Source organism: Pagrus pagrus (assembly GCF_965226575.1).
Source record: "Pagrus pagrus genome assembly, chromosome: 24".
Classification (NCBI taxonomy): domain Eukaryota; kingdom Metazoa; phylum Chordata; class Actinopteri; order Spariformes; family Sparidae; genus Pagrus; species Pagrus pagrus.
This window is the reverse complement of record NC_140206.1, coordinates 8,462,531-8,473,822: the sequence shown is the minus strand read 5'-3', so window position 1 is coordinate 8,473,822 and position 11,292 is coordinate 8,462,531. Positions and strand designations below refer to the sequence as shown.

General features: G+C 40.5%; 1 protein-coding gene across 3 annotated transcripts; it reads left to right on the top strand.

Annotated features, from left to right (window-relative positions):
* The first annotated feature begins 208 nt into the window (after positions 1-208).
* LOC311253586 (uncharacterized protein) lies at positions 209-9,447 on the top strand. Of its 3 annotated transcripts, none has more exons than XM_084347651.1 (17): positions 209-1,559; positions 2,170-3,330; positions 3,820-4,025; positions 4,432-4,525; positions 4,829-5,419; positions 5,516-5,570; positions 5,710-5,884; positions 5,962-6,185; positions 6,281-6,352; positions 6,609-6,778; positions 6,880-7,134; positions 7,244-7,331; positions 7,421-7,695; positions 7,790-7,942; positions 8,147-8,236; positions 8,467-8,499; positions 8,598-9,447. In XM_084347651.1, exons 5-17 carry the CDS (start codon positions 4,835-4,837, stop codon positions 9,369-9,371), a joined length of 2,949 nt encoding a protein of 982 aa, XP_084203777.1. In that variant the 5' UTR covers positions 209-1,559; positions 2,170-3,330; positions 3,820-4,025; positions 4,432-4,525; positions 4,829-4,834; the 3' UTR covers positions 9,372-9,447. The 3 variants fall into 3 exon arrangements, with proteins under 3 accessions (XP_084203777.1, XP_084203776.1, XP_084203778.1); XM_084347650.1 differs by having other exon boundaries at positions 2,161-3,330; XM_084347652.1 differs by lacking the exon at positions 2,170-3,330.
* The last annotated feature ends 1,845 nt before the right edge of the window (positions 9,448-11,292 follow it).

Sequence of the window (11,292 nt, the reverse complement as noted above, 5' to 3'; positions counted from 1 at the left end):
CATCTACTAGTTTGCCCATGAAATCAGTGTTAACACAGTCTACAATTTACAGCCATCATGGATGCCATAGTGAAAATCAAATCAAATTATACATACATTATATATCTTTTTTTTTTCATTATTTATTTATTTATATATCATCAAAACTGCAATTAATCAAATTTTTCCAGAACTTACTCAGTATATATTTGGCTGGCAATATGCAATCAATACAACTATTTACAATTCAACATTTGGAGAGTACAACATAACACAACTCACCATTTAATAATACACTCACTCGTCACTTGTATTGACATTTTGCTCGCCTCTCTTTCAAGCAGGCAAAGTGATCAATTACCCTCAATTACCCTCTATCAGGCATGTTCTTAACAAGTTCTCTCTCCATGGAAAGCATCCTTGCCACGCAAAGCTAACTTAAACACGGCACAGAATTTTACAGTCAATAAGGCGGCCTAGGATATGCCTGTTCTTGTTCACCTCATCATTGTGACGACGCACAGCTATCCTGTAGCTCTCATCCAGTTGTGAGGTCCAAAGTTTTAGGCAGCTGTTCATATGTTTCTTCACCTTTTCCGAGAGATGGTGCATATCAGTGACACCTGTCTTTGTCCAGGCGGTGTCCGTGTTGGCATCAGGGTGAATTAGAACACAGGGGTAGCAGAACAGAGCATTAGCCACTTCACATCATGCTAGCCATGTTTCCGCTCGTACCAGCTCCGGGAAAGTCTGCGACTGTATGTTTTCCCCACTTTTGTTGACATCTACTTTAATAGCCAATTTATCAACACTGCTTCGATCACTGAACGGCAATTCCCTCAATGAAATGATGGAGTTGCAGTTGCTAGCCATGTCAATCTTGTGGTCTCCCGATGCATGCGAGTGGTGTACGTATTTTTTTTCGCGCTGTATATACCTTATTGGGGCAGCCTGATAGTAAGGAATTGCAATAGACCTGCCTAACAAATGCATGGACTAGTTTTTCTGCGTCTTTTAGAGACAGGATGGGCTTTCCTGACGCTGGAGCTGGAGGCTAAATTAACGCCATCCAAACTTGTTATATCATTAGATAGTGCATCTCTAAATTCTTTAGGGCCAAGAACTATAACTTAAGTTTTATCTGAGTTTAACCGGAAATTGCAGGTCATCCAGGTCTTAATGTCCTTGAGACATGCTTGGAGTTTAAGTAACTGATTGGTTTCATCTGGCTTCATTGAAATAATTGGGTGTCGTCTACATAGCAGTGAAAACTAGAAAAGGAGTGTGTACATTATGATGAGATTCTTCAGAGACTTGACATAAATGAATAGGAGACAGAGGTCATCAGATTAACAGCAGAAATATCATAGGCCTGAGGTTCAGAGGTTACCACGGCAACTTGAGGTGGTTGCCAATGACGATAGGGGCCCCCCAGGCTGAGACACACAGAAACATTGAGAAGAAGAGCAATTTTCTGCCTCTGCACTGGTCTCACCTTTGGGCTTACTCTGACAAAACGGTAGCTCCCATCAGAAAAAAACACAGACCATCATCACTGTAAGGACTTCCTGAACAATTTGGTATGATTTTGATTTTTCTACAGTAAATATTTTGGAGACACTTGCGAGTTTAAAGTAGGGGTCTGTTCTGCTTCTCTCAGAAAGTCTTTGTATTGGAGTCAATGAGGAGCAGAGACAGATGTGGCCGCACTTAGAGGCTGCCAATTCAAATTCTGTAAGTCTCTCAGATATTTTGAGCAGATTGTGAGAGACAGAACAAGTTTGTCTACAAATTTGGAAAAAATCATGTGTGTAGAGTGTAAATTGTGGCAGGGAGGAGTGTGGAAAGAGAAAAAATCTGGAATGTTTTTGGGCTCTCTCCCACTCCAACCGATGATGTCACGCACTCTGACATGAACATTCCGCGCAATACGCACCCATTATACTCTCAAAATTTCTCCAAAAATGATCATGGTCATTGAATAGTGATTGATCAAAAACTATATGACCTATCGAAACGTGGAATAGTACACTAATACACAAGACTTGTGTCTACTGTTTAAAGTTTAAATGGAGTCTCTAGGTGAAAGTATGCCGGAGCAGTAGAAAGCAGTAGGCAGTACGAAAAGTCAGATGATTTGTTCATTTTTTGACCTCCTCCCATTCATTCCTTATGAGAAAGTTTTTGCAGTTTTTCGCGACCTACGACCTCCATTTCCTTGAAGACGAAGGAGATGATCGTGGACTTCAGGAGGAGCAGACACATATATACACGGACAGATGCAGGAAAAGGGCCTCCAGCATCTGGAAAGACCCCACCCACCCGGCAAGCACATTGTTAGTCCCCCTCCCCTCAGGCAGGAGGCTGCAGAGCATCAGGTGCTGTACCACCAGTGACCAGACTGAGGAACAGCTTCTTCCCAGATGCTGTGAGACTGTTGAGCTCTGGTGGAGCACTGTAGGACTGTTGCTTCCTGCACAATAAACTGCACAATATCTCAGAACTTGCACTGCACACCTGTCACCTTGTACAACCCCACAGACCTATTTCCTGTTTTTATTTTATTGCTCTTGCTCTATTTATATTATATATATTCTTTACATTTTAGCGTAGTTTATTTATCACACACTAGCAGAACCTTAGAACAGTTTTTTCGTATCATGCCATGTGAACATGTCTGGCATGACAATAAAGAATCCTTGAATCCTTGTTTTCCTGTTTAACTTCTCTTCTCGAATTTGGGGTGCTTTTGTTCAACTGCATTTCATTGCTAGACTGTCATGAAGAGTTTACATTTGTCATCTCCATCTTCTAGAGGAGGTTTCAACCTTTCGAATGACGTATGACGTGCTAATTGACCCCCCGCCAGAGCAGTGTATACCTGAGTGTAACGGTGTGGCCGTTCATTTGGTTACCATGTGTCCATTTGGAACTCGGCCTGGATCTCTTCATGGAAAAACACTGTAGAATGGTCACACTTTGTGCTATCTTCTTCAAATTTGAAGAATTTTATCCCCTCAGATGAAACCACAGGCAGTTATTCATCCTGAAAAACATTTTTGATTTTAGGCAGCCCAAAATTTTACATTTTTACTGACTTCAGAGGCCCATTACTCTGTCTCTGTGTCACCTACAGTGTTTCTGTTGCAGTTTCAGTTTCAGTTGCACAAGAAACTACAGAGTACATGTAGCCAGAGCAGTTCAGAAGTTACAATCATTTTAATTTGGGTATGGCATTTTAGATGTTTTTGCACTTCATGAACTGATTCATTCCTTTCTTAGTTCAGTTGAGCTCAGCAGAGCGTGCCAGTCGGGAGTGGAACTGTTCTGTGACTCACTCAAGAATCTTCGGTGAACGACGCAGCCAAATTCTTAGACATATTTAAACTTTGAAAAAAAAGAAAGAGTAACGCAATAGTTACTTTCTCTGGTACCTGGTTACTTTTATAGTAGAGTAATTCAGTTACTAACTTACTTACTTTTCGGGAGAAGTAACTAGTAACTATAACTAATTACTTCTTTTACGTAATGTGCCCAACACTGGTAATGTCCGATTAAGGAAACACAATGGAGCAGGACCCAAATGCAGGAATAAAAAACTTCATTCATTAAACAAAAGATCAAAAAGACCAAATCATGACATTATGGATCGATTCATTGTTTACATGACATAAACAAGGAAGAAAGAAGCTAATTTTACTAATTTACCCAGGAATGTGGGAATTATATTTTGTAAAGTAAAAAAAGCATAAACTTACACCCAGATAATTAAAGTAATAATAAAGTAATAATACTCTACTGTTGGGCTTTTATGAGCAATATTTTTGTGCCCATGTACAGGAACCTGATGATGAGCCTCAGACAGCAGGACCACAGCAACAGGAATCTTCTGACTGCAGCCCTCCAAGCAAGCAGTATGAGAGGTGCAAGCACAAGTGTCTCATTTGTGGGAAACTGTATGCTGATATAGTCCAGCACCTGAGAAGCACAGAAAAGGTGGTCAACAAAACAGAGTTGAGTCTTCTGAGCAAGTTTTCCCATCGACAGTAAGTGTCCTGTTTCCTCTTCAGAATGCTCTTAAAGAGGCTTCTTATGGTGCTTTTTCACTATCAATGAAATAGGGTCCAAAACAATATTGTTAATCACTGTTGTATAGTGAGTTGTTGCTTTTAAATAATCACTGTAATAAAAGTGCTTTTTTCAGTAACAAATAACGTAATGCAAATGTAAATATCAGTCTGTGATGTATGAGGCTACAACTGATTTTGCAAAAGTCTCTCAAAAATAGATGCAAGGCAGGTCATGAATAATCTGTATGAGCAAGTGTCATATATTTTTTTTAACATTTTTAAGTGTAAAGTGGTTACACATGTTACAAAGAAATGTGTGCATATTTTCTTTCTTCAAACATTTTTTCTACTACTAAATCAAAGACTCTTCTTGCTTCTCCAGTTTTCGTGCAAATCTGGACTGCCCAGTGCGTTTCTGCCAGTCTAAATATATTAACCGACTCGACAAGCATCTGCAAAGGATCCACAGCCTGACGGTAGTCCCTCTGTGTGATTTATGTGTATTGTTGAGTTAGGTTGAGATCTTAAACCCAGCAACTTGGTCCTTGTAGTGCTGCTTGTTCTTCCTTGCTGTGTGGTGGGTCTGTGGTCTTCATTTGATCCTTGTGTGGTAAATATAGATTCGGAAATGCTGTATTTATTTAGTGCTACAAATCCCACAGAAAGAATATTGCTGGTTAAATACATGCATGACGCTAAAGGTAATGAGATATCAATAATGTAACTTTTTCAGACAGAATGAAATGATTTACTAAATGTACGTTCTGCTTTTTTTGCAGAAGCCAATGGTTAAACTGTACATACAGAAAGCGAAGGACAGATACATTGCGAGAGAACTGGCCCTCCTATGTACTTCGAACCCCACACCACCAATGGTCTCACATCTTGACGAGGTGGATGATGCAGCAATCGAAGAGGGCGTCAGGAGGGTGATAGAGGCTGCTTCCCATGCTGCAGCTTCTACCACTGTGCCTCCTCTTGCGGGCCCCATGTCTAGTTCTCCCAGCCTGGCTTCTTGTGACCCAGAAGCACCAGCTATGCTGGATCCTTCTCCCTCAACCAGCCAGGCTTCTTGTGACCCAGAAGCACCAGCTATACTGGATCCTTCTCCCTCAACCAGCCAGGCTTCTTGTGACCAAGAAGCACCAGCTATGCTGGATCCTTTTCCCTCAACCAGCCAGGCTTCCTGCTACACAGAAACCGTTGACCAACAGGCCACACAAACAAGAAGGCGTTCTGTCCTGAGGGCCCCTGATCCTGGGTGCAGGAACTGCCAGCTTCTTTCTGCTGAACTAATGGTGGCGAAGAACCTGCTCCAGATGAGGAACGATGAGCTCAAGCAGCTACATTCTTCAACAATGCGTGCAACTGTGAGTGTTGAGTTATTCCTTTGGTGTACTTCTTAAATATGACCAATTTTTTCAGTAACTCTTAATTAAAAAATCTGTTTCATGTGCTTTTTTCAGGCAGCAAAACATCGCAGACGTGCACCATTTTCCCCCAGCAAAGCCCCTTGCTATGGTGAAGATACCATCATATCATAGTCACTGTACTAGTATTGAACTTGAAAGATAGGGGATGTTGTGTTAATGTGCAGATCCATGCAAAAATATTATGATGATGATGATATATGATTTGCTTTATATTCTTTCCTCTTTAGTAAGATTGGTCGAGGAATTTAGGGGCCACACAGAAGGTGCCAACCCTGGTAGGAAAACTTCTGAAAATGCCAAGCAGCGAGCCAAACATGTTGTCGATTTTCTAGAGTACATGGCAGACTCATCAATCCCAAATGTTGACCTTCTTTTCCTGAGTAACCATGCTAGAATCCGTGGGTAAGTACTACACTGTAAGAAGCATCAGTGCATCGAAGGGTAGAGGACATGACTGTATTTGTATTTTTGTCTTCAAGTTTTGTTGCAGTCCTTCAAGAAAAAGGCTTCAAACCCCCAACACAGAGATGCTATTTGATGGATGTTGTGGCCTTTATGAAATATATTTCAAACATGGCACCACAATCTGTCAGACTCGGAACCAAAAAAATCAATGCCATCTTGGTAGAGCTGAGGGCCCGGATCAGAGATATTGGCCGGAATGTGGTCGGGCACCAGCTCAGTGTGAGGCGAAGTAAATCTGGTATGTTTAACATTAATAACCCCACGTCCAAACATCAACATCACATCGTTAAAAGCAGGGAACATGCATATAATAAATGCTATTCAAAATTTCAGAGAGACTGGTCAAGGCACAGAAACATGCATGGTTTATAGATGAGGCTCCGAAGAAGATCACTGCAGTACTGGGTATGAATCATTGCTCAGCATAAGTTTTAGATTTGTAAAAATAAGGTTTATTTAATGTTATGGGGCTTCTCCAGACTCAAACTTTGGGTGAAGATACCGTTCTGCAGATTTTACATTACAGGGATTAACATCTACAAAGTGGGTTTTTATATATGGGCTGGTCTCTGCTGCTTTTGTGTGGCCAACGTGTGGTACTTAGGTAAGAACATCATCATTGCGAGTGAATGCATACAATGTCCTTCCTCTGCTTTTACAGTTGACCTTGAGAAGCATCCAGAGGACCGAGCATGTCTGAAAGAGTTTTTTGGACTGCTGGGTGGCTATATTATTGCAACAACAGGCCACCGAAAGGGTGTTGTGATCAACATGACCACAAAGGAGGTCAAGGCAGCAGAAAAGACTAAGCAGGGTGCCCGCATCATCCGTGTAAGTGCAAACATTATTACAAAAACTGAAAGGACACAAGAGACATACACATTTTTATATCAGTTGGTCAGAGTGAAAAGTCAACTTTCCTGAATTATTAGGTTGGACAGCACAAGACTCAAAGGTACTTTGGTGAAGCAGCTGTACCCCTCAAGCCAAGCGAGTATTCCTGGTTGCAGCGTTACAACCTGCTTCGAAACAGAATTGAAGGAGGCAAAGAGGCTTCTACCTTCTTTCACACAACCAGTGGAGGCGTCCTGCTGAAGCTGTCTGAATATTTCAAGGAGGCCTGGGAGGGGATGGGCTTGGGGACAGCCCCAACTTTCAACATGCTGCGCTCCTCTGTTGCCACTTATGTGAGATAACTTCTCATGGTTTTTTGTATCTTAAAAACAATTAAGTGTGGTGAAAAGTTAATGAATTTTGCACTTTACACACATTTCTTTTTTACATTCATTCCTCCAGGCCAAGCGACAGTTGGGCCATAAAACCTACCAGAAAGTGACGACTTTTATGTGCCATGATGCAAACACAGCCAAAAGATTTTATCAAGGTTTTTTAAACAATCTAAATCAATGCCAAACCTATTTTTTCTTGTAGTATCCATCAACTTGTATTCATTTTATCCATTTCTTTGCACAGCGGAGGACCCAGCAGAGGTCACACTTCAGAGTAGAGGATTGTCAATGATGGCAATTTCTACATATGCTGCAAAGACAAGGAAACGCAGAGAGAAACACAAGAAAGACAAAACCATGACCACTGCTTCTGAAAGGGAGGACAACGAACCTACACAAAATGAAGACAATCAGGGGTTTGAAGAGGAGGAGCAGGAACCATTGGGCCAAGAGAAGCCTGTGAGAAAAAGGCTTAACCAGCTGCACAACAAGAAGACCCTTGTGCCCTCAGACCAGCAGGTGAGACATGTGACTAGCTGCAGTGTTTCCACACACAAATTAAAATACGTCATTCTAAAATGAGCTTAATATACTTTATTTTTCCTAAAAAAAGATGGTGAGCTCATCTGATGAGGATGATGCAGCTGATATGAAAACCACACTAACTGAAACAGTACCAGATCCTGAAGAGGATGAGGAACATGTGCCAAAAAGGACTTACCAGCTGCGTGAGAAAAGGGCATCTGTGCCTTTGAACCAAAAAATGGTGAGTTTTGACAGTTTTCAGTACTTCCACTTTTGACGTTTTAAAAAAAACAGACGGTGACCTCAGTACATGAAACAAGCTAAAATCATATCACAAAAAGCTAAAGTTTTACCACATTAGCAAAATAAAAACTTGAAACTTGGCTTTTAAAACCCACACTTGTGTATTTCATTTGTTCTTTAATTCATATTGCTAAATTAACAGTATACACAGCCATTGATGAGCCAATCTCCAGACCTAAAACTGAATACAGCCCTGGTTTCAGTGAGTCCTGTCACTCTCAAGACACCTGTAGTAAGTATAATGTCAACATATACCACCAAATACCACATAAAACACAAACAAGAAAAGCTCTTACTCATGTCAGAAAAAGTATTTTACAGTAAACAGACTTGTTTAGACAGATAAAATCTGTTTCTATGAGGCCAACAAATCAAAATGATTACTTTTGACTGTGAAGTAGATCTGCTCACTTTTTGTGGCTTTCTAAACTGTTTACAACATGCTTTGACCTTTTCCCACAGAATGACAAGGTGGCAGTCAAAGTCCGTCCTGGTGTAAGAGCACCGCACTTAAACACACCTGAACATCCGAGCTAGACGAACTACATGATCTAGAATATATTTTCACACCTTATTTCTTTTTCTTTTTTTAGATGCAGCAGGTTTTTGTAAGCCCAGAAACAGCAAAATTGTTGTCAACTCACTCAAGAAAAACTGTGTGTGACCGAGTCAGTATGGTGAATAAGATGAGTGGTGAGGGTAAGAGTGAAAAGGGAAAGAAGAGAGAAACAAAGATTCAAGAGAAGACTTTGGAGAAAATGGAGGGTAAGTGTAAAAGGGGAAAGAAGAGAGAAACAAAGATTCAAGAGAAGACTTTGGAGAAGATGGAAAGTAAGAGTGAAAAGGGAAAGAAGAGAGAAACAAAGATTCAAGAGAAGACTTTGGAGAACATGGAGGGTAAGCGTAAAAAGGGAAAGAAGAGAGAAACAAAGATTCAAGAGAAGACTTTGGAGAACATGGAGGGTAAGCGTAAAACGGGAAAGAAGAGAGAAACAAAGATTCAAGAGAAGACTTTGGAGAACATGGAGGGTAAGCGTAAAAAGGGAAAGAAGAGAGAAACAAAGATTCAAGAGAAGACTTTGGAGAACATGGAGGGTAAGCGTAAAAAGGGAAAGAAGAGAGAAACAAAGTTTCAAGAGAAGACTTTGGAGAAGATGAAAAGTAAGAGTCAAAAGGGAAAGAAGAGAGAAACAAAGATTCAAGATGAGCCTGTGGTGATGACGAGGAGTAAAGTTAAAGAAGTGCAAAAGAGAAAGATAAAAGAGAAGCATCTGGAGAAGAGTGAGAGGGAAAGTGAAGAAGGATCAAGTGGAGCAGCAGAAAAAACCTGGAAGATACCTTTGAAGAGAAGGAAATTTCAAGAATGACAGGAAGAAAGGAGAAGGCAGGAGGAAATAGAAACTGTTCAAAACGTATGCAACATTAAAATGTTCAGTCACCATACAGAGTTCCTTGAATTTGATGTGTTCATTAGAACTGCTCAACTCAAAAAATAGTGGAATTTATTTTTCCGCAGTTCATAAGTCCGGTAATAGAATAGAATAGAATAGAATAGAATAGAATAGAATAGCCTTTATTCGTCCCACAGTGGGGAAATTCCGGTTATTGCAGCAGCAAGAGGATAGGAGAATTATAAATAAATATAACAGTATATACAATGTAAACAGGAAAAAGACAAAAAAACCAACAACAATGACATACAGTGACATACAGTGACAAACAGAAACAACGGCAAGACAATGGCAACAGTGCATAATGGATAATTTAAAAAATCTGCATGTTTGAGTATCTATTGCACGTAACAGTTTATTATTGAGTCCGAGTGTATGAGTGGTCTACTTAGAGCAGTGCTGGTTAATCCTAGCATTTAAATCTTTACAAGGTTTAGCTAAACATCTCAGGGATCTCAGGCTGAAAGTTTTGTCAGTTATTCTGCACTCCATGTGGGCCAGTCCTGCGGTGGTTTGAACCCTCTCAGTCTTTCCCTCTGCCAATGATATTATAGACCATTATCATATTTGGCCAAACAGGTCAAAGTTATACTCGAGCCACCTTTATACTTTTAATAAATAAAGGGTCTATACTGTAATGTTAGATCTGACCAATAGTGCAGAATCACTGACTAAACATTTCTAAACTAGTTTCTAGAAGTTGGAGGCCCTAATTTATTTCTAAGTTATTTCTCCTAGTTCAAGTTTCAGGCCTCCATCTGCTTTGGTGACCAAATGAGGTCAAAAGAGCAACTGGTCTGGGAAGGCCTCAGTCAGTGTCAAAGGTCATTGGAGATCATCCTTTCATTGTATATATTAAAAAAAAATCTGCAATTGCAATTCACAGGGCATGGTCCTTGGTGGGCCAAGATAATGTGTATAAACTTTGGTGGATGTAGCCCCAAGGATTCACTTAACAAGCCAATACAGCACCAACACCTAGACCAGATGGTCTAAGGGTGTATAAGTCTAAGGGCCTGGATCTTTCTTGGTCCAACCAGAGAAACTTTTTTTCCTCTCAAGCTAGAAGTCTGAAAGTTTTGTCAGTGATTTTGCACTCCACGTGGGCCAGTCCTGTGGGGGTTTGAACCCTCTCAGTCTTTTCATCTGCCCATGAGGGCCATATTTGGCCAAACAGGTCACAGTCATTCTCTAGCCAACTTTGTATTTTTTTTTTTTAAATATATTTTTATTGCATTTTTTCAAAACACACAGAACTGCTCAGACATGACAGAAAAGAGGAGGAAAAAAACAGAATGTGGGTACAGCAAATAGAAATATGTTATGGAAATAAAAATAAATGATCAGCCCCCTTCCCATCAATCTCCTGCAGCAAGACATGGCAGTATCCAGATGACAATCAATACAGAGCATACAAGCATAACAAGGCAGGAAGGTGCTTGTTAGAAAGTGAGCACTTAGAACAATGTTATGGAAACAGGCTAGGCTGATTCGCGAAATCCACAAAGCAAGCAGGATGAAAGGCTGGGTCCAATATGTTGCAAGTAAGGGTTTCAGACCCTATGGAAAGCATCTATTTTGCAGTGAAACATACATGTGATGTAGTCACTAGGAATGCAGTCCATAACGATGTTGTGCCATGATTTTTTTGTTGGAGCAACATTCTTGATCCAGATGAGCAGAATGTTCTTTCTAGCAGCAAAAGTTAGTATATTGAAAAGTCTCCTGTGTTTACTGTCAGTGATCTGATCATCCAGGAGACTAAGTATCAGGCACATAGGGTCCATCCGTATTGGGACACCAAAGATTGCAGTTAGTTCATTCACAATACTAGACC

Bases quoted from the DNA above. Each gene is read 5' to 3' on its own strand.
- LOC311253586 (XM_084347652.1), top strand. From the start codon at position 4,835: ATGGTTAAACTGTACATACAGAAAGCGAAGGACAGATACATTGCGAGA. The intron at 6,779-6,879 runs GTAAGTGCAAAC...CTGAATTATTAG, and splicing joins AGGGTGCCCGCATCATCCGT to GTTGGACAGCACAAGACTCA. The intron at 7,332-7,420 runs GTTTTTTAAACA...TTCTTTGCACAG, and splicing joins AGCCAAAAGATTTTATCAAG to CGGAGGACCCAGCAGAGGTC.